Source organism: Taudactylus pleione, unplaced genomic scaffold (genome assembly GCF_031769625.1).
Source record: "Taudactylus pleione unplaced genomic scaffold, aTauple2 ptg000069l, whole genome shotgun sequence".
Taxonomy (NCBI): Eukaryota; Metazoa; Chordata; class Amphibia; order Anura; family Myobatrachidae; genus Taudactylus; species Taudactylus pleione.
In genome coordinates this window covers 4,947,936-4,974,980 of record NW_028284471.1, presented here as the reverse complement: position 1 = coordinate 4,974,980, position 27,045 = coordinate 4,947,936, and the positions used below count along the sequence as shown (strand labels likewise).

Sequence of the window (27,045 nt, the reverse complement as noted above, 5' to 3'; positions counted from 1 at the left end):
TAAACCGATCAGCTATAACAATAAAACCACTGACAGGTAAGTAGTTAACATTGAATATCTTGGTACAATGGCACCTGTCAAGGGTAGGGATATATTAAGCAGCAAGTGAACAGTCAGTTCTTGAAGTTGATGTTTTAGTAGCAGGAAAAATAGGCAAGTGTCGCACTTGGACGGTCTCCACAGGCAACCTGGCTGGTCTGCTTTCTAGCCCTCACTGGCCTCCAGGCACACTGGGCTCTTTGGTTGTCACAGTCGCACTGGACTGTCTCCACAGGCAGCCTGCTTGGTCTGCCTCAGTCCTACTTGGATTGACTCCACTCGGCAGCCATTAGGTGTGGTCACACCTTCTTTTTCTTCCCTGTGTGGGCGAATCCCTCCAGCCCCACACAGAATCCATAGCTATTATAATATATAGCAAATGTTCAATAAATAATTATACCCCAGGGACACAGTTGATATCAGATCATGTCATTTGTGGCCCTAAGATTGTAAGAAAAAAAAGAAACAAAGTTTCTGGATCTACATAGAAAAATAAACCCTAATATTTCTTAAACCAATATAGTAACATATATATATATATATATATATATATATATATATATAAAAAGTCACACATAGAATCTGGAATAATATGAAACTCAAATGAGTAATTAAGTACCTTCACTGGCATCACTCTAGCTGTGTCTTCTCATTGGAAGCACTATCTGACAATCACATACAGGACAGGTAGTCCCAGGGGGATGTGTTTTCTCCACCTGGGACTGCCAGTCCAGGCTGCAATTTACAGAGAGTGCTTCCAATAGGAAGCCACCCCTCCGCCTGTCAGCCCAACCTGGCTTCTAGGGGCTGCAGGCTGCCAAAGCTGTCCCTAAAAGCCAGTGTTTGTGCGCATGTGCTGCTCTCGGTCCCACCAGTGCAGACTCAGCATCTGCTAGCTCCATTACATTACGGACACAACGCCATGTACACTGACCTGGCCGATGGCACCTCCCTCTGTTGGGCCTGCCACAAGGCACATACCCAGCTCGCCCAGCCCTAGATATGCCTCTGCTCACAGGTCTCTTCATATATACAGAGGTGTAGCTATACCTCACAGGTCTCTTCTCCATGTATACAGAGATATATATACAGTCAGGTGCATAAATATTGGGACATTGACAGAATTCTCATATTTTGGCCTCTATTCACCACCACAATGGCTTTGAAATGAAACAAACAAGATGTGATTTAACTGCAGACTTTCAGATTTAATTTGAGGGTAATTACATCCAAATCAGGAGAACGGTGTAGGAATTACAACGGTTTCTATATGTGCCTCCCACTTTTTCGGAAGAGGGATTTTGTGCTGCTTGCTTGCACATGCGTCGACTGACATTGGTGCATGTGCAGCTGGCCGAAATAGAAAGTAAAGTCATCATAAATGTTATCACTTTACTTGTAAAGATTACCAGGACTTATCGGAGTTCCTGTCCCAGAAACTCATACAAAATATACAGTACATTTAGGCGAATAAAGATTCCATATTTCCACAAATTGTGGTGATAAGGAATCCTTATTATCTGGGGCTGGCTGCATATATTAATAACTATGCACCATAGAAACTTCACAGGTCTCTTCTTCAGGTGTACAGAGATATAGAAACCTCACAGGTCTCGTTAGGTTCCATTGTGTACATGATTGTTGTAGCTGTGAATATGACACATTATATGGTAGGAGCTTGGAAGGTGATGGCACAGCATATAATTCTGCATAAGTATCTTATCTTAAATGGATTATTGACACTTTCTCTATATTCACACTAGCTCTGACACTACAACAAGCAGGAATGATGGATGTCCTGGGAAAGACACTGGCCAGTCGAGAGATGACCTGCGGCTGAAAACCAATCTAAAACTGGTGACTGCAAACAATGTGGGGTCCAGTGAAACAGACAGGGAACTGCTGAGTCCTGGGGTGTTCGGGAGAGAACCACAAAGCCCAGTTATCATCATTGGAGAAGATGTGTTTCAAATAATAGGTAAGTTGGGGAATTGAATGTGACAGTATACTGGAACATTAGTTAGTTTTAAAAAGTGAGATATACAACAGAGCAGACTTTAGTACTTATTGTACAGTGTATTGCCGGGCCTGTGTTAAAGTATACCATGGCTATACCAGGTGACCTACATGATACAATTAAATCTGCTTAATTTATATGACTTTTTCTTCATATAGACTCTAACAATTGTTTCTGATAATATTCTGACAGTAATGTCCAACTGGCGGCGGCCAAAGGGCCTCATTTAGCTCGCTAGGCTGCGCAACTCACTTACCATCCTGTACACCCGGAGCTCAGTGTACTGTCTATGGTTATATTATATACATATATTTACATCATACCATATATGAAATTAAGGACCCCAGTGTCCTTCCCTGGTCACTCTAGTAATAGGTCACGTGCCCAGGCTAATATATTTTGCAATAACCTACTACCAATAAGCACATTTTAGATATAACGAAATTGTATACCATCTTAATCTGCTTCATTCTTTATCTAGAACAGGGGTGGGGAACCTTTTTTCTGCCAAGGGCCATTTGGATGTTTATAAAATCATTTGCGGGCCATACAAAATGATCAACTTAAAGATTGCTATATAGAGCCCTGCACCACAGGAAAATTAAAAGACTCACCCAGGCCAGTATTGTACTACGCCAGTAAAGTCCCCTCTCCTCCAAAATAGCTACAGCACACCACAGCAGCCGGGCAGCAATGGGTGCTCCAGCAGGCACAGACACCCACTGTCTCACTCAGTCATCAGTCACTGTGTGTGGGGGTGCAGCACAAGGCTCCCTGGGAGTGCATCAGCAGGGTTCACTCCCTCCTCCTTCCGTCCCTCAGATATTCAGCAGCACTGTATTAGTATTAATTGAAGACAGCCTGAGGGCTGCCTGACTCTGTGTCCCACTGCTCTGCGCTGCACCTTTCCGTCCTCCTCCGTTTAAGATGTCTGCGGGCGGGCTGAAGGAGGATGGGCGGAGTGGGGCTGGACGGCGCTGCGTGACTTCTGATGTCACACTGCGGCGCCACGCACAGCTGGGCAGCATCTGAGCCGAGTGCTCAGGGCTCAGCTCTGCCCAGCAAAAAGCAAAGAGAGAGAAGAGAGCTACAGCTGTCCGGGCCTCATAAAATGGTCTTGCGGGACTTATACGGCCCGCGGGCCGGAGGTTCCCCATCCCTGATCTAGAAGGATGAAACTGTTTATATAAATGCGGCTGGCACTACAAAGGCCAGTTCTGAGTCAGGGATGGCACTTGGGGAATGAGCTCAAGTGGTGGGGTTTATTGTGTTGTCAACAGGTTAAGTAGCTGCTGTTGGCTGGTGGAAAGATTAATAGCTCAGTTTTTGAAAGATTGAGATTTAGATGCATGAGGGCTTCCAAGATGAAATGCCAGAAAGAGATTTAGTAACGTAGGCCAGCACAGATGATGAAAGATCCAGAGAGAAAAAGATTGATTTGGGTGTAAGTTACATAGAGGTGATACTGAAACCAAATGGAGCTTATTACTTTTATAAAAGAAGTGGAGAGCAGAGTGTCTAGTACTGGACTTTGTGGTTTAACTAATAGATGAAGCAAAGATGGGCTGGATCCAGAAAAACTAACAATAAATGTGTGGTTTGAAAGGTAGGGAGAGAAGCAGGGTAGGACTGAGGTTGGGGCTGATTCAGACTTGCACAGATGTCCATTTTGTGGACGTATCTTGTGATTGGAAATATGACTGAGATGCTTTTTCCCTACTCCGATGCGTGTGGATCAAAACTAATTTGCGTATGATCAGCCCTACGTGTGCAGATAAATCAGGGGTTAAAAATCTGACAAATGGATTGTGTGTAACTTGTTAATTCCATGGAGCTGATGTAGATGGACGCAATTAATGCATAAAAGATGGCATCCCAAAAAGGTACACATTCTATGCAAATAAAAAAATCTATATTTTTTGATGCGCTAATAATGTAAGATATATTTTAAATGTATCAAATGCTAGTGGCGCATAAGTCCAATGTATTACAGTGGGGATTTCCCATGGTCTGACCTCAGACCGTGGGAAATCCTCATTGTATAAATAGAAGTGATACGCTGCTACTGTCTCATTTCCGCTGTGGCGACGAAAGGACCAAGCTATCATTGTCACATGATTTTTTTTTTATCTTTGACCATTTGATTGCCTACACGGCCAGAAAAAAAGGATCCCCCGATTATGTGAGCAATAACCTGGTGAATGAGGGTAGTAATAACCTGGTGAATTTGTTTCTAATAAAATGTTTTTATAAATGTGTATGTGTGTGTGTTTTCCCCCAGCATTTTGCCAGGTGCACTGCATGTCACAGCATTGCATGCGCCAATATACCCTGGCTGCTATGTGTATACTGGTTCTTGTAGTACTGCTGAAGCCAGCATACACAAACATTTTAAGTTGGCCAGAGCATGCTGGAATCAGTAGTGCACATGACAGCAGTGGGCTGTTTTTCAGTGCTGGTCGGCACTACTGCAGGGGCACCTGTTATAGTGGCCCCAGCCCTGGCTGGCGTAGCCTAGTGCTGGTATTGGCATTTTCAGGGGGACCCCATGCTTTCATGTCCCCATGATTTTGTTGATAACAATTTTAGCTATCAACATATATTGGTAATTGTTGGCTTTGTCGATTGATTGGATTAATATGTGCCAGGATGTTGGGAAGAAAATATGTTTAGTATAAGAAGGAAGTGGCTGTATGGTACAGGTCAAAAAGTGTGATTAGCAGTGTACAGCCATCTCTCAGTGACCTCCCAACGAAGGTGCTGGGGGTGAGAGGACTATGTTTTAAAAATCATGAAAACTTATCCATGGTCAGACTAAGGGGTTCAATGGGTTTCTGAGGCACAACTCTCTGCTTTCCCTGGTGTCAGAATTACATGGACAGACATTTGGAGATTAGGCAGGAGTACTAAAAAGCTTTCTAAAGAAGAGTGTTGGTTTTGTATCTAATCTCAGTGTTGGCAGTATTAGTGAGTGTAAGATATAAAATTAGGGATTTCAATTAATGTACATAGAGTATGTGAGTTTGATTTAATTAACCCACTATCACACACATGTCACGCAGGCTAAGGTGAGTGTTATATGTGACATAGGCCCTGATTCAGACCCACTCGCGAGCGGCTATCCGCTCGCAAGTGGGTCGATGTTCTGCACTGAGCATGCGCACGACGGAGGGAGCTCCGTCGTGCGCATGCGCCAGACGTGACGAGCGAAGGAAAGTCCTTCGCTCGTTGTGTCTGATCAAAGGGGGCGTGCTGTCAATGTTGATTGACAGCACGCCCCCTTTGGTGGGCGTGCCGGGGCCGTGCCTCCCTGACGGGGGCGTTCCCACGGGAACGCCTCCCGTCAGAAGCCGGCCCACTGACATCACTAGTGATGTCAGTGGGAGTGATTTTGGCTCTGATAGAGCCAAAATCACCCCGGGGCTTGCGGTTGAAAACCTCAACCGCAGGCTCCGGCTCGCAGTTTCGATGGTCGCGATGGTCACGACCATCAGGGCCATCAAACTGCACGCTCGTATAGGCTGTGGGTGGTGACCCACAGCTATACGAGCGTCCAGGAGGACGCTCCATTTTTATGGAGGGCGGCCCTCATTAAGAGCGTGCGCTCTGCTCAGAGCGTACGGCTCTGAATGAGGGCCTTAGTCCACTAATGCTCTTGCCGTGTAGTGCCATAAGTGTGCTCTACAAAAATGATCCCATCTTACAAAAAAAACAACTGGCGCATCCTTATAAATATGGCATTTTCCCAGTAATAAATTAAACAGTAGTCCTTGTGGTGTTAAATTATATTAATTCATGCTCCTGTTCAAAATAGAACAAATTGTAGTACTCCCAATATAAAGAAAATATACAGGAACAGTGGTAGCTGGATTAGGTATCTACTCATGAGTAGAACCCATGGGGTATGTAGCATAGCATCATCAAAGGTATCAGAGATTACTGGAAGGCTCCCAGCCGGTTCCTGGAACCAATTGAGGGGAACTCAACCCCAGCCCAGACCAATGGACTGGAACTACTGTTTGAGAACTCAGTAGCGAACAGAGAGTAATACAGATAACCAATAGTCCATCTGGAATCCACTAGAGATAGTACGACCTGTTTACCAGAGCTGGGTGCCTGGAGCCTACATCATCCAAGAGGAATATAGACCACTTCACCGGAGACTCAGGATAACAATCACCATCGATGACACAATGAGCATAGAGTTCCTGAACTGGCTTGGGGCTTGTGAAGCCGAGACAAATAGTAGAATCCATTGAGTAGCAATACAGTCCAAAGTGAAATGCAGAAATTGTTTGTTGAACCCACAATAAGCAGGTGAGATGAACTTAGACTACTTGGCACTTGAAAGCAATATAACAGTCATTGATTATACATGGGTACTTCAGACTACTGCAGGAATAGATACTGGACTGAGACTGGAATGGTGGTAACAGGCAGAACCGGACTAGGGCCGGAATGGAGGTAGCACACAGTACTGGACTGGGACCGGTATGGAGGTAGCAGGTTGAAGAGACTGGAACCGAAATGAAGGTAACAGGCTGAACCAGACTGGAACAGGAATGAAGGTAGCGGGCTGAACCGGACTGGATCCGGATCCGGAATAGAGGTAGCAGGTTGATCCAGACTGGGACAGCAGCTTGTCCCATAAAGGAAACGTACTGAGACTGGAGGAAGGCAACAACTGAACCAGAGTGGACCCGGCAGGAGAAACGCAACTTGAACACAGCCTGAAGAGGTGCAGACTGAATACCAGCACTAGCGATATGCTGCAGAATAGATGAGACAGGTGCAGAGGCAGCAGCTTACAGAGGTCCAGCTGTTAGGATCGCAGGTTCAGGTAAAGGATTGGAGATAGGAGATTCACACTGGTGAGGGAGCACAGAGAGGAGTATTCTGACGCTGTGCTCATGGCAGGTGCAGCTTTAAATAGGGCACTCTTGCAGAGGATCGAAGAAAGCAGTCATGTGAGTGCAGCAGACAGTTAGTGACTAGATACTGGCACTCAGCTGATCAGAACCTAGATGGCTGCGCCCATTACCTTTAGGAATGCAGTGACAGCACTCTGGAACAGAATGGGCCACCTTGATGAAGCACCGCAGGACTGGGTATGAGTTACCAAGTCCCGATTTTGTGGCACTATGAACCAAACAGACTGCTGCTGAAGAGAATGAAACACATAATGAGTTTATGTCTGGTGCGTCTAAATAGTTAATAGATGGGCAGCAAATCAGAGTCTCTTGCACCACTCAGCCAATCACAGATAACCTAAGAGCATACATTACATTTCCACAGTACTTGGGTAGGGGTAGTAAATAGCAGTATGCTTGAGAAAGTCATCTAGACTACAAGATGTTTGCCCCACTATGCGCACACAAATTATGAGCAAAATACTCTGTATGGAGCAACAAAATCATTTTGTTTAAAAAAATGTAAGCACATATAATGTAATTATAGGATTTGGTTAAAACTATAGTGATTTAAGGTGGAGATGTGTTTTTTTTTTTTCCCGTTTTCTGAGTCTAGTAAAAAGACACAGGAGATGGTCATGGGATGCAATCATAATCCCGACCACGGGGATACAGGCGCTCAGAATGCCGGCGCCGGAATCCCAACACCTGTCAGAATCCCGGCACAGGCATCCCGACTGCCGGAATCCTGAAGGTAAGTAGTGGGGTTAGAGGGAGGGTTAGGGTTAGGCACTAAGGGAGGAGGGTTAGGTTTAGGGTGCGGGGAAGGGGAGGTTAGGTTTAGGTACCAGGGAGGGATAGGTTTAGGGTGCAGGGAGGGGGAGGTTAGGTTCAGGCACCAGGGAGGGTTAGGGTAGGGAGAGGGGAACGGTTAGAATACTGACCGACAAGTGTCGGTATTCTAACCCTGTCGGGGTGCTAGTGTCTGGATTGTGACCGCTGGGATCCCAAGCGCAGGCATCCCGTACCCAACCCGATGGTCACATTTGACCCATTTTTTATTCCAGACTGCAAGACGTATGTAGTTACCATAGCAAGTGATGTACAAGGCAGTTGGTTTGTGCGACTATTGTAGTTTAAATATAAATCAGCAATCCCACATTGAAGGTTTTTTACCTGTTAAAGTCAAGTACCTTTTAAGCTTGTATTTGATCATTTTTCCTCTCTGGGGGGCAAACAAATGTTGTTGCCTCAGGGTCACAGCTTTACGCTATGATCCTGTATTATGTGACAGCAGAAAAAGGATAAAGCGGGAGAATGTCACGGTGCACAGGGCAGACATGAAACACATTGGCGGAAATGTTGGTTTTGGCTTTAAAAACATTGCTGCTTTCAATCTAGCAACTAAATTTCTAACATCTTGTGACTGTTTGCAACTTGCAGACTATTACATTTGGGCCACAGACTGTCTGGTACATAGAAACAGGCTCACAACTCTTGCAACTCTCCACAGGGTGGAAGGTGGGAGGAGGGGGTGGATGTCAGTGAAAATGGAGATCACTCGGGCATTCCATGTCCTCTCTGCTCACCAGTGTGGTTCGGTGAGGTCAATGGCTGGGGAGGCACACATGGAGATGGGTCTGAGTGCTGGGAGTCTGTCTCACCCCCTACTCACTGTAACTCTCCCCTCACTACACTAAGCTTCAGTGTCCATTGATTCTCCTACCTGCATCACTGTGTTTTCTCTTGCTTCTGCTGAATGATCTCCGATCTCTAAACACTGCAATGCACTTCCTGGTCACATGACACATCCAAGTTGTCCATCAATGCTCAAGGCACGCCCTTATACTTAGAGGCAAGCCTATATTAGCTCTCTTTCTGTGCAACTTACTGCCTGTGGTGTGGCCCCACCCCCAGCTCTGCATCCAGTGTCTGACTATACAGAAGCGAGGCTGAGCTGTTGCTGCCTCATCTCTGGTCTCCCTGCAGTCCCAGGGAGCTACACAAAGCTAATAAGTGTTAACTATAAAATGATTACAATAAACAAAGAAGATATTTATGTTATTAATATCTTCTTTGTTTTATTCTAATAATTTTTATATCAAATCTCAGGAGTATGAGAGCCTACCCTGACTACACGTCCCTGCTGCTCACTACATCATGTGCCATGAGTCTGTTGTTGCCATGGGGAATAACAACATTTTTCTAATCATTACAGTGATTTCTAGTTAAACAATTAAATAAACACCTTATTGTTTTCATAGTATTGATGCTGTAACATATGTTGTAGGATGTCAAGAGCTACAATTACTTAAGTATATTATATAGGTAATGTAAGTAGATCTGTGTCTAGGACAGAAGTGTTGATGGTACAGCTAGAAATGATGTCTCTTTTTCTCTGTTGATAGATGACTGCCCCCCTCCTCCTGCTCCGTTCCCTCATCGCTTTGTGGCTCTCACATCCGGAAATATAAATGATCTGTATGATCTGAATATGGATGACATACTTGGAGGGTGAGATAATTTACACAGGCACACAGGTGAATTAAGTGGGTATTAGAATGACTAGATCAGCTATATAAATCTGGACACACATGCTGTGTGGTTGTATTGCCTGCTTATTTCATGTGTCTGAAGTCTATAAATATACTGGGCATGGTGCCTATGTTGGAAAAATACGTTGATTCCTTGTTAATTTTTGCTGCATAAATATTCAGCATTTTCCTTATGTACAGGGAATTGGGGGAGAGGTAGGCACTAGGGGTACAGAGGAAGCTCTGCACTACATAGACTATATGCATGCAATTGGTCAGTGCCACATTACAATTATAAAAATATTTCTTATATTGTGCCAGCATACTCCATAGGGCTCTGCAAAAGGGACATCCTGCTGTTTAGATACATGTAAAACCAGGGCCATAACTAGGGTAGTGCAACCTGTGCCATGGCACAGGACACCGCAGGGCAGGGAGCGCTGTTCAGGCCTGTCACTTTTCCTGTTTATTATCGTTCTCACTTGTAGCTTCCTCTTCTTTTATCCCCAGCATATTTTTGCCCTCCAGGCGATGTGAACACCAGGTAAAAGAAGAAGTGGGCGTGATCTGAGTGCCACAATTTGCGCACAAAAACGCAGTGTTATCACATCTTTATCCTCTCAGTGCTCACTGAGGTGGATATGATTCGATGATGCAATTTATGTCCTCATGTCACATAATGATAGATTGGTCTGCGCTTATAGAGCAAATATTTCTACACACTGATATAACATAAATAACAATTTTTTAATTTTAAAATTCATATGCATTCACAGCATCAGTCAATAACACTAAGGCAGTGGGCGGGATGCACTATCCTCAAAAATGCGGTTAAACCTCCAAAATTGCTGTTTTCAGAGGTTTGACCACGTTCCCCAAGCAAACTTTCCAGAGCTTATTCCCGATAAGCTATGCCATCTATAGATGTCGTTCCCTAATAGAAGCCTATGGGCTTCTTACTGCAGACTTCCTCAAGAGGGATCCAAAGGGATTCCTCCCAGCGTCCAACGCTGCTCTGTCAAAGACCCAGAAGTCCTCATACCGGAAAGGAAAGCTATTATCAGAAGAGCAGTCCTTTGTGGTTTTAATAGCAAATCTACATGCATACAGCATTAATAAACACTGCCATGCATGCAATCAGTGGCGGGAAGCATCACATTCAAAATGCGACATTTGAGGAATCCCTCCCAGTGACCGTTAAGTAATAGCATAAAAAGCAATTAGAATTATGAGTCATATAATGAGCATCCGTCCAAAATATAGACAATGTACACAATATCTGATAAGCTACAATTTACACTTTTAAAAGCTTTTATTGCATATATCCAACTAATCACCCCTCATGAGTATTACTGATTAATCCGGAACTTCCAGTCCTCCAGGGGAAATGCCCCAGTGTTGCCATCAATTCAAGTATACAAAGCTCCCAGTAGGGTTAGGTGACTGCCACAGTTTTTGTTAGTGAGAGGTTTCCACGTAGTTAGGCAAGCAGATTTAGTTATTGTGTTAGTCAAAAAGCATATTGAAGATGTAGCTAAGCGGATATGGTCAGATGGTTTGTAGGATAGTTCCATACTTAAGGAATATGACAGCTGAGAGGATGACTTAGATGCATAGTGAAAGGATCGTCCAGGCTTGTCCATGCATCTGCCTAATGTGGAATGGGGTGCGCACCTCTCTCAGTAGTCCGGCACATCCCCACCAACATTGGAGGCAGGTGAGTACTTTTAAAGTAGAATTGCCTGCTCTCTTGGGTGTCCAAAAGGTCACCTCCCTAATTCAAGTTTCCCAAACGTTCCAGGAGAGTAAGCGACTGTCAGTTAAACTAAATATGATCTTTGAGGGTCTTTGTACATTTGCAGAATACTTACAGAATCTGTCTCCTCCAACTCATTTGTATCATCACTGGTTCTAGTTTAAAATTTTTAGCACAGACAAGATAACACTGAAAATAACCTAAGTAACCATTTCTAAACAACCCTGTGTAAAGTTCTTAATGTTTTATTGACTTAAAAATGTTACTTCTAGCTCGTTATAGAGAATACTCATGTATATAGCTTGCATTATACAGTCTAATCTTTCATGTATATCTTATGCAGGTTAGTGATGTTAAAGGAACACCAGTGAAGTGATCTAAGTCACATTAGCGAAGGGGCTAAAAGCTATGTGGGTTGAATGAATCTCACATAGGACATGTAACATCTGCATTAACCTGTGTTCCAATTTCTGTTCAGGGGCCGGTTTGGAGAAGTCCATGTCTGCAAAGAGAAGTCAAGTGGCCTTCAGCTTGTGGCCAAAGTCATGAAGTATGAGAGCGAACGAGACAGGGTAATAAGGGACTTCTGGGAGACTTCTCCTCAAAATCTGTCTGCATCCCATTCATCTAGTCTTGGGTGGGCTAATTTTACTCCAGTAGATGAGATGAACTTTTGGTCAAAATAGATTATCTGACATCTGACAGTATTGCCAAATACCTCTGTCTGTAGGTTTATCAGGAGTGGTCTCTGTCTCACAGAAGACCAGTGTCTGTAGATTTACCAGGAGTTTGTACTTCTGTCTTCCAGGAAATGGCTCTGAATGAGGTGAATGTAATGAATGAGTTGGATCACCCTAATCTAATCCAGTTGTTTGATGCGGTGGAGACATCCAATGAGATCTTCCTGTTGCTGGAATAGTGAGTTCTATACATGTAGTGGCTAAATTGGACGAGATCCAGTTCCAGCATGCCTATCATATGTTAAAACAGATAGGAGATATCATATTGGGATAATACATACCATGTGTGCCCAATGTAGCTTCCTCTTTCTCCAACTATTCATAATGCCTTTCGTCCTAGTCTCTAGAGCTGTCTTCATACCTAGCTTACTGCCAGAAACTCTATTAATTGCTCATTCTGATATGTAAAGGTGGTGTAGGCAGACTTTTGAATGCTAATGTATCTACCTATAAAATGTCATAATCAAGAACCTCAGTTACTGGTTTACATCAGTTTCTCTCTACTTATAATTTATTTCTAATATTTATTGCAGACTGTTAGTTTACTACACTTTCTACATATATATTTACATTTACATTTTTAGACATTTACATATTAAGAGGCTTATTATTTAACAGACATTGAGGACAAGCCCCAAAAAGTAACATTCCATATCAACATAGATCACCACGATTTAAAATTTACTTTCAGGGTTATTCACAATAAGTGCCATGCCAGGACATTAAGGGCTCCATTTAACACAACTACTTATTTCCGGTGCATATTTTGCTTAGTATCACAGTTATACTAACGATTCACCATAACTTACCATTCCAGCAAGGTTCCACAGTGTCTTCTTCACCCAGGGGGAACTCTGGAAGGCTTCATTGAAGCCAGAAAGGCTTTTGCAGCGTTCCCATTGTCTGCAATGGGGAACGTACCACTAATTCCATCTATAGATGGCGTAAGTGGTACAGTCACAAAGAGTGGTAAGCTAAATACTGCATGGATGTCATGGGATGACGGTGTAAATACCGGTGCCGAAATCCCGACAGGTCGGAATCCCGGCACCAGTATCCCGACCTCCAGCAACCCAGAAGTATCGGGGTGTTAAGGGGTGGTTAGGTTTAGGCACCAGAGAGGGGGTGTTAGGTTTTGGGTGCGGGGAGGGGGAGGTTAGGCTTAGGCACTAGGGGGGGGAGGTTAGGATTAGGCACCAGGGAGGGAGGGTTAGGGTAGGGATTAGGGTACGGGTTAGGAAAACACTTACCGTTCGTTCCTATGGGTGTCTGGATTCTGGCTTTCAGGATGCCACTGTTGGTATTCTGACAGCCAGGATTTCATACCCAACCCGGATGTCATAACCTATTTAGATAGTGGAGCCATAAACAAATAGCCAGAAAAGAGCCTGACTCGTTACTTCAGACTTGCCTGTGCTACTGTGAATGCACAAGCATCATGCCTTCTAATCCCGGTCCAAAATCATTCCAAAAATGTAGCCCATAGAGGGTGGGCAATAAGCGGCCTCCAGCTGTTGTAGACCTACACATCCCAGCATACCCTGCCACAGTTTTGCTATTTGGCCATGCTAAAACTGTTGCAAGGTATGCTGGGATGTGTAGTTCAACAACAGCTGGATTAACGCTTATTGCCCACTTCCTAAATGGGCTAAGCTCCAGAGTGCTTATCAGAGCTTGGTAAATAGGGATTTTTTTACAATCCCTATAGACAGATATGGGGACTGCCTTTTAAGAATGGACCACAGCAGATATTTGAGATATCTGGTGTGGTAAATGACCCTGATAATAACTTTTAAAAAAGTGTCCATTTTCAAAGAATTGACCTCATTTTTTAGTGTGATAAAACCATGTGCAATAATTACCTAGGATTGATATGAAAGTAACAAATGTGTATTTGGTACTTTCATTTTGCATATATGTGTCATGCTGGTGTGTCCTTAATAACACCTACCTAGTGGTACCATTCAATTAACTATCTATCTGTTGAGAAGGAGTCTCTACATATTTGCTGTAAATGCTGTATTGTAGATGAAACAAGTGTCACAGATTAGGCAGTGGCGCACAAATACAGTTCACATAAAACCATCATCGCTCATTATCATCCTACCCACAGTGTGATATTGGTGAAAGCATCGTGTTGGCAAACGGGAGCCTTTGGCGTGCCTTGCTGTTAATCCCCTTCACTCTGCGATCACGTTTTGTGTCTGCAGAGAATCCTTGGTCTTAACATGAGACCTTTTCACTTGACTGGACTGAGTGATCTTTTACTAGAATGTCACCATTCTCTCAGCTAGAACTCACACAAGTCTCTCATGTGTGCATCCACGCTCTCTCTCACATAGATCAGGATTCACTACAGACTGCACTCTAACCTCTCCTTAGAACCAAGTCCGCCTATGCACTGCTGTAACACTAACCGTATCTGCCAAGTGCTCTCTCATTCCTATCATGCTTTCATCTTCTCTGATTTTTCCATGCTCTTGTCATTTCCCAACCTCGTTATTACATTACATTTTCCCGCGACATGGGGTGTTACATATCTAACTTCCAAAATCTCAGCTTTTGCTGACTGAGAGCCCACTTTTAATACATTTCTTAGTTGATAATAGATTAGGTTATCAGTTTTTGGAGTCTCTTCATGTAGTTTAGCGTAAATGAATTGTTACTTTTCACTATGGAGTCTATTCGTGTAGTTTAGTGTAAATTGTTACTTTTCACTATACACCGCTTCAGTTCGATGCCATATATAGCTTTAAGTAGCAATTCATGTATACTTGCCTTTCCGGCTGGACGATCCCGTATCCAGGGCTCTGGTAGTCCTGTTTTCAGCTACGGTCCTCTCTGTGAAGCGTGGAGGCAAAGGAAGGTATTTCCTCCTCATGCGCCAGTGGGTGACTGCAGCAGGTCACGTCAGATCTGCTGCAAAGGCCAATGGTCTAAAGGGGGCAAGGAGCCAGCGCCAGGTGCTGGGCAGAGAGCAGAAAAGTATTCAACCTTCTCCACGGGTATGAATTGCCGAAAGCAGTGAAAAGCCATGTTGTCAGCTAAACAGTGCTTTTCAATGCTATATGAATAGTCCCTATAATGTTAATGTTTTATTTTTATTAGAATTTTATATTTGATCTGTGATCTTTAATCTATTTGCAATTTATCTTTCTCATCTTAATTTTTTCTGCCATATATCTGAATCTCTGCTGTTTTGCTGTGGAACCCAGTGTGGGGGGAGGAGAGCTGTTTGGGAGGATTATTGATGAGAATTACCAGCTGATGGAAGTGGACGCTATGGTGTTTGTGAGACAGATCTGTGAAGGTATCTTCTACATGCACCAGATGTATGTGCTGCACCTGGATCTAAAGGTATCTCTTTGGAAGGAGACAAGACTGGCTAGGTTCAAATGACTGCTCAAGGAGGGTTTACTGACAGATCATATTGGTATCATGCAGATAACATAGAGGACACTAGAACATAACTGCTATACACGTGCATTTAAATATGTCAAATGTTATATTTTCACAGTATCGCTTTAAATCAACAGCACAGCAATCCTTGCCTCCCAACAATCTTGAATCACAAACTCATTGCAGGTTTTGGTCAGATCTTGTCGGAGCTTATTCTACCCAATTTTAATATATGGAAGCTCTGCAGTTTCTGTTTCCTCACCAGCTTCACCTCCAGGCTCTGCAATGTTGGGAGTTTTTTGACATAATGAACGGACGTCCGTCCCAAAATGACACCATGGACCACCCTTAACAGTCTGCATTTTGAAAGTGTCCCTAAATTAATTAAGCAAGCTCTGCATATGATTTAAATTAAAATAAAAATAAATAAAAAGTGGTGGCAATGATCCTCATTTTTTCTATACATGCAACTTGAAATATGCCAAGCAGACAAGCAGGCACACTTCTGTACATAACAAAAACATTGGAGGTCCACTTAGCTTGCGACTTAGTATATTGTTTTTCTTTTTTTTTGTATACTGTTAGTTTTAAAAAAGGTGCAGTGAAAATAACGGAAAGTCTTCTGTAAAGTTGTTTCTACTTGTAGTCTGGGCTCATCTGTACATCCACACACTGCCAGCCAACATACCTAACAATAAAATATGACAGGCAGCAAGCACAAGTGTTCAGTTTGTTTTTTACTTTGCTGCAGCTAAACCGCTACCACTCATGGGCTGATTGATTATTATGTGGCGATAACAGTTATGGCATCAATAGAAAATCAGATATTACAGCAGTCTGCTAAATATTGCAGGAGCAGCTGAGTGAGCCTGGCTGGCAGCTGTAAGATTAGCCTTATGGTCTTGTAGCTGCACAGAGATTGAGGTGGAGCTTTTCTCTCTTTAGTCAGTCAGGGTTCGGATCTGTAACCATCACAGGTTTTGCAACATTGTTAACGTAAATCCGATATTTTCTATGTTTAATAAGCTGCTCCTGCGATGTGAGTCTCTGTGCTTCAAACGCCACAGCATGATTGACATGCTGCTGGCGTATGGGGGCACTGACGCGGAGTGTTCCAGAAAAGGGGTGCGTGTAAACGCCAGTAGCTGCATCCTTGGACACAGTTTCACTGGCCCCGGCAACATGATTTTGCCAAGCATCCTAAGTAACCTAAGGGTTCACACAGTTGATTCGATGCTGCGTCTTTGGATGCGGCCATCGGTTTACAGAAGCACTGCTGTTGGCGTTTTACTTAAGACGCCTCATTGTAGCACAGCCTCTGCGCACAAGAAAACGCTGCAGCAGCACAAACATAAATCTATGAATCAGGCGCAATGTTTGCACCCCATTAACATGTCAATTAAGAGCTATGATTTTACAAAAATAAATAAATAAAACATTTCTTTTAATAACCTCTTTAGCTTTTTGCTGATCAGTACCGGTTTAAACCCCTTGTCAAATCCATATAGATTTATTGCCTTGGTTCTGTTTATGAAGCTTTCCTGAGTGTCAAAGAGTCCAGTGTATATTAATAGGAACCTATGAGAATATCTGTAAACAAATCCCAGGAGATTAGATGGAGTGCTCCGTCATTTTTGCTTACTGCAGACCTGACCTGTAACCTTTTGAAAAACTCACAGCAAGTTCTTTGCACTGTAACCCAGGACCAGAAAGGGATTTGCTCAGAGAAGAGATCTGTTTATTGCACACGTCGTACTTGGACAGCTCTTGTTATCAGCGTACCCCCAAGCCTACACAGTAGCTCAATGTATCATATGACATAAAACCAGTATAGTATCAGGCTATGGAGCTTTCTTTCCATTTGCCCAAGTCCCTTACTAACTCTGCTTCCCATGCTGGCTCTCACCCAGGGGATGGACCCAGCTGCTGCTAGTGACAGACATCTACATAGAACAGAAGGGGACGGGGGTCACAGAGCTGCAACTGCTCACAATTTACTGTAACTCCTAATCCAGGATATTTGACCTGCCCTATTCAAACCTGCTTGAACGGTCTACTAATTTGTGTTTTTCACTTTATATTCTTTTATTATATTGTACATGCCATCATACAACATTTACACAATACGCTGCCTTTACTTCTATTTTCTGTTCCTTGCAGTCTTATCTTTGTATCCTCTGACATTTGTTTATTATTTCTGGTGTAAAAAAAAAAATAAAAAAAATACTACTAATAAAAAACAGTGTTGTGCAGGCTCAGATTAGTTCGAATTTACCCGCCAAATTCGGATTTTTCCTGCCAAAAATTGGGTCTCAGGAAGAGGCAAAACGTCATCTTTCATGGACAAACCTCATCATTCCTGGACAAAAGTCCATGAAAGGTGACATTTTGCCTCTTTCTGAGACCCGATTTTTGGAGAGAAAAATCAGAATTTGGCGGGAAAATTCGAACTAGTCCGAGCCTGCACGTCCCTAATAAAAAATACCCTCCCTGAATCTTCTCCTAGCTTCATATATATTAGTGAAAATACTAATGTGTACTCTAAAACATAATCTATTTCTTCTGTGTATAGTAGATACGAAATTTGTATACATTATACCTAGTCAAACTCTAGAGAATCCAGGAACAAAATCTGTATCTTGGGATTAATTTTCTACCCTGATAATGTGTGGCCTGACATAATTACAGTTTACCTGCATGCAAATATCCTGAAGCTGCAGGTAAGTGGGGATATGATTATGGGTCAAAGGACAAAGGTCAGGGGGCTTAAACACATTGAGAACATTTTGGAGTGAGTTTTATGCTTGTGTAGCACACAATGGGGCCTATTTAGGTAAAAACGCGGCCGGTTCCAAACCCGGAAATGGAAATATATATAAATAATAAATAGGCCTGAAAATACACCCCAAACCTGTGGCAGTGTGGAATGTTATTTTTGAGGACTTGGCTGCAAACTTTCAAAGTTAGGTCCCCATGAACTGGTACGGATTTAAATATTTTTTCATTACATCCTTTATAATTTGCAGTTTATAGTATTCATTTTTTTAATGAGGACAAGGCTCGGTGGTTCTCCCGCACACGTTTAGCTCTAGTGCAGCAGAGCCTTAACTAGACATTTTAGTTGTTTGGCGGAAAGAGAACACTGGCACCTCTCCAACTTGGTGGGAGTATAGTAGGTGTCAATGAAGGGGCATGACAAATTTACTGTGGCGCAATAGTTAGCCCTTTGTAAGTGCAATGCCACCCTTCAATCTCTAATATCTCAACATTGTAAATGAGAGGTAGATTAATGCAATATTTTGTTTTAATACAAAATTATTTGCAGGATTACAAAAAACAAGACATATATGAGAGTCTGACTTAGTAATGGGCTGCATAATAAATAACCAGGTCATCCACTGATCTCTGGGATAGATCAGGCAGTGAGTAAATAGTTTTTATTTTCTCCAGACAACATTTCCATACCTCCCAAATTTCTGCAGGTATAGAGAGGGTCTTCTGTGTGCCCCAGAGGTGTGGATCTGAAATTAGAGGGCATGGACTTGCATCAAGGGACATGACTTTGAGGGCAATGCTGTACCCACGAGCCATCCTCCCCATTTTTGTCAGGGTGGGAGCATGCCCTGTGCTCCGGGAGCTGCTGGGCATATACCCCTAGTCCCTCTCTCCACTTAATAGAAGCTAAGCAGAGCAGCGGATTAGAGGGGGCCCCAACCCCCTTCCCCCTACTCCATCCACTGCTGGACACTTCAGCCCGCTGGTGGGACATCGGGAGGTAATGTTATATACACAGCATAGAATATTGTCTTGACAGTGTTATTAATAAATGCAAAAGTCATATTTGTCACAATGTAATAAAAAAATGAAATTAAAGTAAGAACAAACAGTTGTTTACTCCTCTAAAAAAATCAAATGGGAATCTTCTTTCATGTTGCAATCACAATGTAAACATTGTGTGTTCCGTTGCACAAGCCCTCCAGTTGACAGGTGTATATGTGTCTGCATCCAGGTCTAACTCAGTTGCAATTTAATCCTGTTGGTATTTTACACCATACTCTCCAATACCGACCTTTTCAAATGCAGTGACAATGCACAATATGCTTCAATATGTTTAACCTGCTTCCAAAACTCTGTAGCACAACATTGTATCCTCAAGCCTGCGGAATCTCCCACGTCACTCCGGAAGGTAGCATGCAGGAGACTGGCCTACTCTCTTGGGAGTCTGTGACAGCCCCCTTTTTTGGGAGTCTCCCGGACATTCCATCAGAGTAGGTCAGTATGATCTCCTCCCAAAACTAAAATCACAGCAGACCTAGATTGCACACTCAGACACAAGCCACATAAATATACCGCTAACAAATCAATGTACATGATTTACATCACAGACAAATACTTCCATATGTCTCATTCTGTGTAAGTATAAAATGTATATTATCAGAATACAGGGAAACAACCCTAATTTGTGCCCCATCCCTTGTCTTTTTTTTTACCCCCTCTCCTACCCCCTTCAAACAGCCTGAAAATATAGTCTGTGTATCTCCCATCAGCCACATGGTGAAAATCATAGACTTTGGCCTTGCCCGAAGGTGTGATGTATATACATGACTGTTTCTGTGACTTATATGTATGTCTATACCTCTGTATTGTATGGCTGCCTGTACTGCGCATGGCTGCTTGTATGCCTGTATTCTGCATTCTGTGTCATACATGCATAGCTGCCGCCGGTAACAGTTGCTAAATTCGTCAGTCTGACTTGTGTTTCGCTTTGGTTGTGGCTGCTGTAGTTAAGTTTGCTGTGAGAAAAACTAACAAACCCTGAACCTTGTGAATATAGATCAGACATTAATAGAAATATGCATTCATGTGATGTTTTTTTCTGTATTGAACTGCACATATTCATTTTCACTTTCTGTTCCATTGTGAATGCTTACAAACATTGAATACATAAAATAAAATGAACATAAATGAATAGAAATAGGCAGCAAGCATCTGTCAGACATTAACACAGAGGCTTTAGATAAGATGTGAGGAGTACCTAATACACATCTGTCCTGCTGTAGATTGCTGGCGGTGGCAGATCTATGCATACTTGCCAACTCTCCCTCATTGTCAGGGAGACTCCCTGAAATAGTAGCAATCTCCCTGTCTCCCTGAAGAGTTCAGCAATCTCCCTGATTGCACCTTACCCCAATTATGAAGCTGTTATATTAATAAGAAAACAGATATAGACATTCAAATTACATCATTAGCAGGGGTGTCTTTAGAGAGGAGGGGGTCCGTGTGCATCCCCCGTCAGGGGTCCCCTCCTCTCACCCCGGTAGCCGGCAGCCGACTGGTGCAGCTGGCCGGCCACCGCAGAATCAGTAGACTCTGGGCACTAGAGTGTGCCCAGAGTCTAATGCGCATGCACAGATCGCCAGGGAAATGGTGCGGCCACCGTAAGACATGCGCTGTGAAAGAGGGAGGAGGGAGCTGAATGTCGGCAAGTATGCATTAGACTTGTCCAGACTGGTCCTTTATTGGGTTTAACGGTATAGGATGACTATTCAATCCATACTTGCCTACCCTTATATTTGTGTTCTTGGGAGATGCCCGGGTAAGACAAGCAGGAGGGTGAAAACGGGGGGGGGGGGCTTGTTGATTCGCGTCAGTAAGCCCCGCCCCCTCACAGCAAATTGCAGCAATTGGATCAAATTTAAATAGGGGATGGGCCAAATGACATGAATCATGCAGAATCGCGTCATTATGCCCCGCCCCCTGCATGGAGACCCGCGATCGCTGCGGAAATTCTCCCCATTATGCCCACTTCACTAGTAAGTGGGCAGAATGCGGATGAAGTTGAAGTGCCTACCCTTCCGGGGGTGCGGGGGGTTACCCGAAAAATCTGAAGCCTCCCGCAAATTCCGGGAGGGTAGGCATTTCTACCAAGTACAATGGATTGTGAGGTGATGATGTAAGGGTAAGGTGATTTATTCCCAGAGTAACGATATATCAAGATTGTAATTGAAGTCACTTAACAGAGCTTATTTTCAAACATTAATAAAGATGATGACTGTTGACGATAGAGAATGAAAAAATAAGAATTACAAAAGGTTGTTGGACAAGATATTACCCTAAGTGTTCCGCAGCGCCTTACAAAGTACATAAACAAAATAAGTAACCAGCGACTTACAATACAATACAATGCAATGCAGAACACGGACATGCATAATAAACATAGCTATATTTTAGCGACCTTTACACCCACATAAGCAGCCAAGTGTTAGTTGCCCTAGTGGGGAGTAAGAGATAAATGAAAATACAGTAGGGAGAAGCACAAGAGGTAGAGGGCCCTACTCGAAAGAGCTTACATTCTAAAAATTCTATATCAGTTTTTATACTGTCGATGGCCATAATTAAACAAACCATAAGACTCAAGTATATACAATATGTATATTCAGACCAGCTGCTGTAAATGCAGAAAACAGTGAACTGCAAATATACACTGGATAATAAAAACATCGTCAATGAATCTATGCTCCAGCGGAGTGAAAATGGTTATTTTCACAGGAGGACTTTTTAGCCAGGTATAGGAAATATTTGTGCTATTGATATAGGATCAGTTATGTATAACACTCATTCATACCAACAATAAAGTGGCACTGGATTTTCTGGGACTCTCTGGGACTCATTTATAAACATAAAGAACTTTAACTCATTACTTAGTAGTTTTATAAATCTCTGTTAACATAGGTGTGCATAGAAGCCAGTACGGTGGGGCCACTGTTATATGTTATTTAAGAAGGTGAATCGGAGCCCTGAAGAGACCACATTATACTATCATAATTAGTTACAGTGAGTGTGTTGCCTATAATCATACTGTATTTGAACAATATAATGAAAAGCACAGAAAAAAAACATAGCGATTAAGTAATTAGAGAAGCATTATAGAAGCTTAACCACAGGCGCTGTACTCTATTTCATGATAATGCTGAGTTATGTAGGATGCTTGTGATAATTTCCATATTGTACGTGAACCATATATGCGTGATGAACGAGACAGGCATTGGGGGTCTGGATCATTCCAATATGGTGCTAAGTAACACGTAGCAATGCTAAAAATATTTAATGTTTTTATTTAGATATTTAAGGAACCCGGGTATAGGGCGGGGTGACTTTGGTACCATTATACCAATGGTGTTTTGTTCTGTACCAAGTCTCTGACCTGGTCCAAAATACAGCGAGTTTAAGGCAGCTCTATATGATCTATTTAAAGGTACCAACCTGCATCTGTATATGCATTCTCATTGCTGTTTTTGAGCATGAAGGGTGCTATGGCACTAATTTGAAGCGTAACCACTAAGAACGATATAATTTCAGTCTCCAGTCCAAATCTGAGCCTTTTTTTTCTGGAATAATTTTTCTAAATAATAATAGAAATGCACAATGGTATCTTTATGCATCTGGTCTGCCAATGCTTTAGGCCTAAAAGCCTGAAAGATCCTGTTCAGTCGCAGGTCTTTCCTGGAGTTCTTTTGGAAGAGGTGCCTACAGAGTAAGCTAGTAAGCATGATGAAAACATAAGTGTAAAGACTGACATGATTCAACCAAACATTGCTGGGCCAGGTTTCAACGTCCTCTAACTTATCCTTGGCACAGTTCACATCTGTTTGCAGTGTTGTTAGATTTTGGTCTTCTATATTTTAGAATTAATCTACCTATGGGTGATTTGGGAGCAGTGGGGAGCTCCAAAGTAATGCCCAGCCTAACGGTTTGCAATAAATATATTGCCTGGAACAATCTGTGTAATGTAGTTTATAATAAACTGTGTTTATCATTTGTACCTAACATCTACTGAGGTACAGTATGCATGAGTGCATGCGTGTGAGGGAGGGCCCATGGAATAAGTGCACCTGTTTAATCCCTGACTGGTTTTGTTATTCAAATTGAGGAAATTAAGTGTGCTTCAAGCATGTAGTATCTGTATATGATGCATGTATATTTAAATTTGAATTAATATATTAATATATAAGTCTTTCTTTCCCATGTACTGTATGATTTCTGTTGCTGAACTTGCTGGCATCATGATCTATGTGTGTTCCTTAATTACATGTGTGATTCATGTCTCACCCTGTTATTCGATTGAGCATACTCCATTATTTTTGCTATAACACATCTTTTATGTATTACATATATGTCTATACATTATTCATACATATCTACTCAATATCTGGTATCCTGACCTTCCAAGTTTTCCATCTTGCCTGCAGGTATAAGCCACAGAACAAACTGAAAGTTTCCTTTGGGACTCCCGAATTTCTATCACCAGAAGTTATCAATTTTGATTGTATCTCTTTCCCGACGGACATGTGGAGTGTCGGTGTCATCACATACATGATGTAATACGGAATGGTGTGGAACTGTGTAGTTTTGTGTATGGGACAGTGTGGTACTGTTTGATTTTGTACTTGTGTGTAGCTCATACTTGCCGACCTTGTGCACTCTACCCTCTGGGAGAGACAGAGGAAGTCTACAGATTCAGGGTGGCCAGCTTGGGGTGATGTGATTTGTATTATCATTGCCCAACCACACAGATATAATGACGAGCAGGATGTTATGACATAAATACAAGACTCAACTGCTATGCGAAGGCATGCTTTGCATCATCAAGCTGTGCTGGTTGTGCCTGAGGATGGCACAAATCATCGTACTCTCATCCCTGTCCTCTACTCCCACTGTCCAGGCATGTTGCAGACCTTGGAAATCCCTTCTGGAGACATTCTGGCAGAGTCAGTATATATGGCGTAGCAGCATCTTAAGGCTAAAGGGGGATTCTGCCTTCAGATGACTGATTTATTAACTTGAATATGCCTTTCTGCAACTTTACTTATTATTATTTAAATAAACAATAAGGAAGAATATTAATCTATAGGAGAGGGTGGAAAAGCAAATAGTGAACAATGAAAACAAGGATGATCAAATAGGTAGAAGGTGAACCGCTAAAGTTCGTAGTAGGAGGAAAGGATGAATTTGTAATTAATGTAGTTGTTGTTAGAGCAAGATGTTCTCCATTGGCACTCAGCAGAGTGGGAGCAAATATAAAGGGAGCAAGTGTGTGAGGATTGGTAGGGTTGGGGTTTTGTGCATTGGAGGTCAAATGAGGTGGACTGAGCCTGCCGCCTTAAGGGCTTTAGAGAGTGAGGTGCTACATAGAGTAACGGTAACATTGGTGCAAGACTAGGAAGAGATGGGATCTAGGAGAGGTTCAAGAGTGATTGTGAGGAGGAGATGGCTGAGCATATATTTGCAAACTGCTTTGGATGGGTTTGGTGAAGCAAGAGGAAGGGAGAAGTAAAAGGAAAGGGGGTTGTGGTCTGAGAATTGGAAAAATTGATCACATGGCTGTCATAGTGGTTGGGGGACAGCATCCACTGGGAGAGGCCGTAGAAGGTGAAGTTCCCAAGAATATGAAAACTAAAGAGCTATCACAAAAGGGCAGGGTCAGTCACAAGTTAATTTCCATAATTAGGATAATATGTAGCACACCAAAGAGGGGGGAGTCTATACTATAACAACATAAGAATAATAGGGTTATTACTTTAAAATTCATGCTCTCATTGGAGTAACTGTATGACTGAATTGATTTTATGGAGTCCCATGAATTAATCTATTGATTATCTCTCCAGGCCATCATTTGCTATGTCTTCCAGGTCAGTGATGTTTTCTATCCTCACAGGGTAAGTGGATTGTCCCCCTTTCTGGGAGAAAATGACACAGAGACTTTGAACAATGTGTTGACCGGCAATGCAGACTTTGATGAAGAACCTTTTGAGCAGGTTTCAGAGGAAGCTAAAGACTTTATATCCCATCTGCTGGTTAGAGACAAGAGGTCAGAACCCATAGTTATTTAGTATTGAAAGTGCTTCTCACTAACTGTGTCCTTCCTCCCAGCATTACCCTGTGCCAATCGCATCCTATATGCCCATTTGTTCTATAATAATAACTAGTATGGTATAGAGAACTTTTAATAAAACAGAATGGTTTCAGAGATGTTTAGAGTTATACTGTAAACCTGTAGTATCCTAGAACACAGGTGAACAACATGTTAGTCTATACCACAAATGGGGTTCCAGAATTTATTTTTCATATCCTGATTGCCATTTATGCAATACAGTCTATTAGAAACTCCCTTTTATTAAGTCACAGAACAAAGGGTCACTGGCTATCAGGGTTCCAAAATTTTGAACGCTAGCATGAATAGTTTGTCTTATTCCACATTTGGGATGTAGTCACCATCCCGGCGTTTGGGATCCTGACGGTCTAATGGCGCTGGAATCCCGTCAGCGTCGGGATCCCGGTTTCAGTATCCCAACCGTTGGCATCCCAAAGGTAAGTATTGGGGGTTAAAGGAGGGTTACGGTTAGGCAATAGGGGGTAAGGGTTAGGCACTAAGGTTGGGTTAGGTTTAGGCACTAGGGGGGGAAGTTGGGTTTAGGCACCAGGGATGGTTAGTGTGTGCCAGCAATAACTAACTATTGGAAAAAGTAACAATGATGGTACAGATCGGGATTTGATTGGCCTATCGCTTTACTCTTACTGATACTCCTTCCAAAAAGGCAGACCTGATTGAATTACACCTGTCCCTTCCAGTCCCAACAGATTCACATCTTGTCACAAAGTTTAAAGGTGAGTTTGCCAGGATTAAGAGGAGTATGGTCTAGAGCCCACCTAACTCCTGATGTACTTTTAATTGCATATTCACCTGGTCTAATTGTTGTCTGCAATAGAAAACTGCAATCAATTGCAAAGTTTGACAGTAAGGGATATTCAGTGATCTTCCAGTATATTATGCACTCAAAAGAACGATGCATTTCAGAAAATGAGTAGTGCAGAGTCTGTATTACTTGTCACTTCTAATCATGCAATATGGCTCTCAGGAACAGAGGAAAACAGACAAAAACAGAGACAAGGAGAAAAGTAATGGAGAACAAAACAAAATGACATAAATACAACAAAAGGCATAGGTCAAATAATGATAATTAGTAATAAATGAGGCAAAGAATGAAGCCCGACAAGTGTACATGCAGTGATATAAGGGATGAGCTACATAATACAGAAGCATGGAGTGTGGAGCAGAGAAAAGACAGGGAGTTTGGATCATAGAAGAAGGCAGATGGTTGTTGTGAAGGCTACGTCCTACATTATCCTTGTTAGTTTCCATACCATAATAACTTTAGTTTCTAGGATCAAAATGGGTTTCCAGAATGAATAATGTGAAAGTGACTGAGTTTGTAGCTGATCTCCAGCACGAACAGTGGGTGGCGTGGCTGATAGATCTGGCAACCATGATGGAGTCAAGACCAGCTTCATGGCAGTCAATGAAGACTTAGGTCTCACCCTTTATATTACATATGTTTAGTACCAGAGTAGATCTCCACTCAGTGAAAGCTTTGGCTCTAGCATTGCAGGTGTACAGTGGGGGACAGACTGTCCCTTTGGCTTTTCCTGCAAACATGCAGTCCTTCTTGAAGATCACCTGGATTAACCATGTGTACTGTGGACTGCCTTTGCTGAAGTAACATTGTGTTAATATCCTGTGTTCCCCCTGTGATGCTATGCTGTACCTTTGAGAATACATAAGTGAAGGCGGGCCTAGTTGTTACAGATGAAA

At 42.6% G+C, this 27,045-nt stretch overlaps 2 protein-coding genes across 3 annotated transcripts in view; one reads left to right on the top strand and one right to left on the bottom strand.

Moving 5' to 3' along the window:
- Positions 1-27,045, top strand: part of MYLK2 (myosin light chain kinase 2) — a 68,192-nt gene that overhangs the window by 30,940 nt on the left and 10,207 nt on the right. For both annotated transcript variants that reach the window (XM_088467067.1, XM_088467066.1), the window contains exons 3-10: positions 1,803-2,017; positions 9,375-9,480; positions 11,735-11,828; positions 12,065-12,174; positions 15,212-15,353; positions 19,911-19,981; positions 23,645-23,773; positions 25,111-25,263. In XM_088467067.1, the coding sequence (XP_088323193.1) occupies positions 1,803-2,017; positions 9,375-9,480; positions 11,735-11,828; positions 12,065-12,174; positions 15,212-15,353; positions 19,911-19,981; positions 23,645-23,773; positions 25,111-25,263 (1,020 nt within the window). The remainder of the gene's footprint in view (positions 1-1,802; positions 2,018-9,374; positions 9,481-11,734; positions 11,829-12,064; positions 12,175-15,211; positions 15,354-19,910; positions 19,982-23,644; positions 23,774-25,110; positions 25,264-27,045) is intronic.
- LOC148534272 (interferon regulatory factor 4-like) overlaps positions 425-27,045 on the bottom strand; it is a 79,942-nt gene continuing 53,321 nt past the window's right edge. The window contains exon 10 of the mRNA XM_088467070.1: positions 425-480. Coding sequence (XP_088323196.1) covers positions 469-480 — 12 coding nt within the window. The 3' untranslated portion in view covers positions 425-468. The remainder of the gene's footprint in view (positions 481-27,045) is intronic.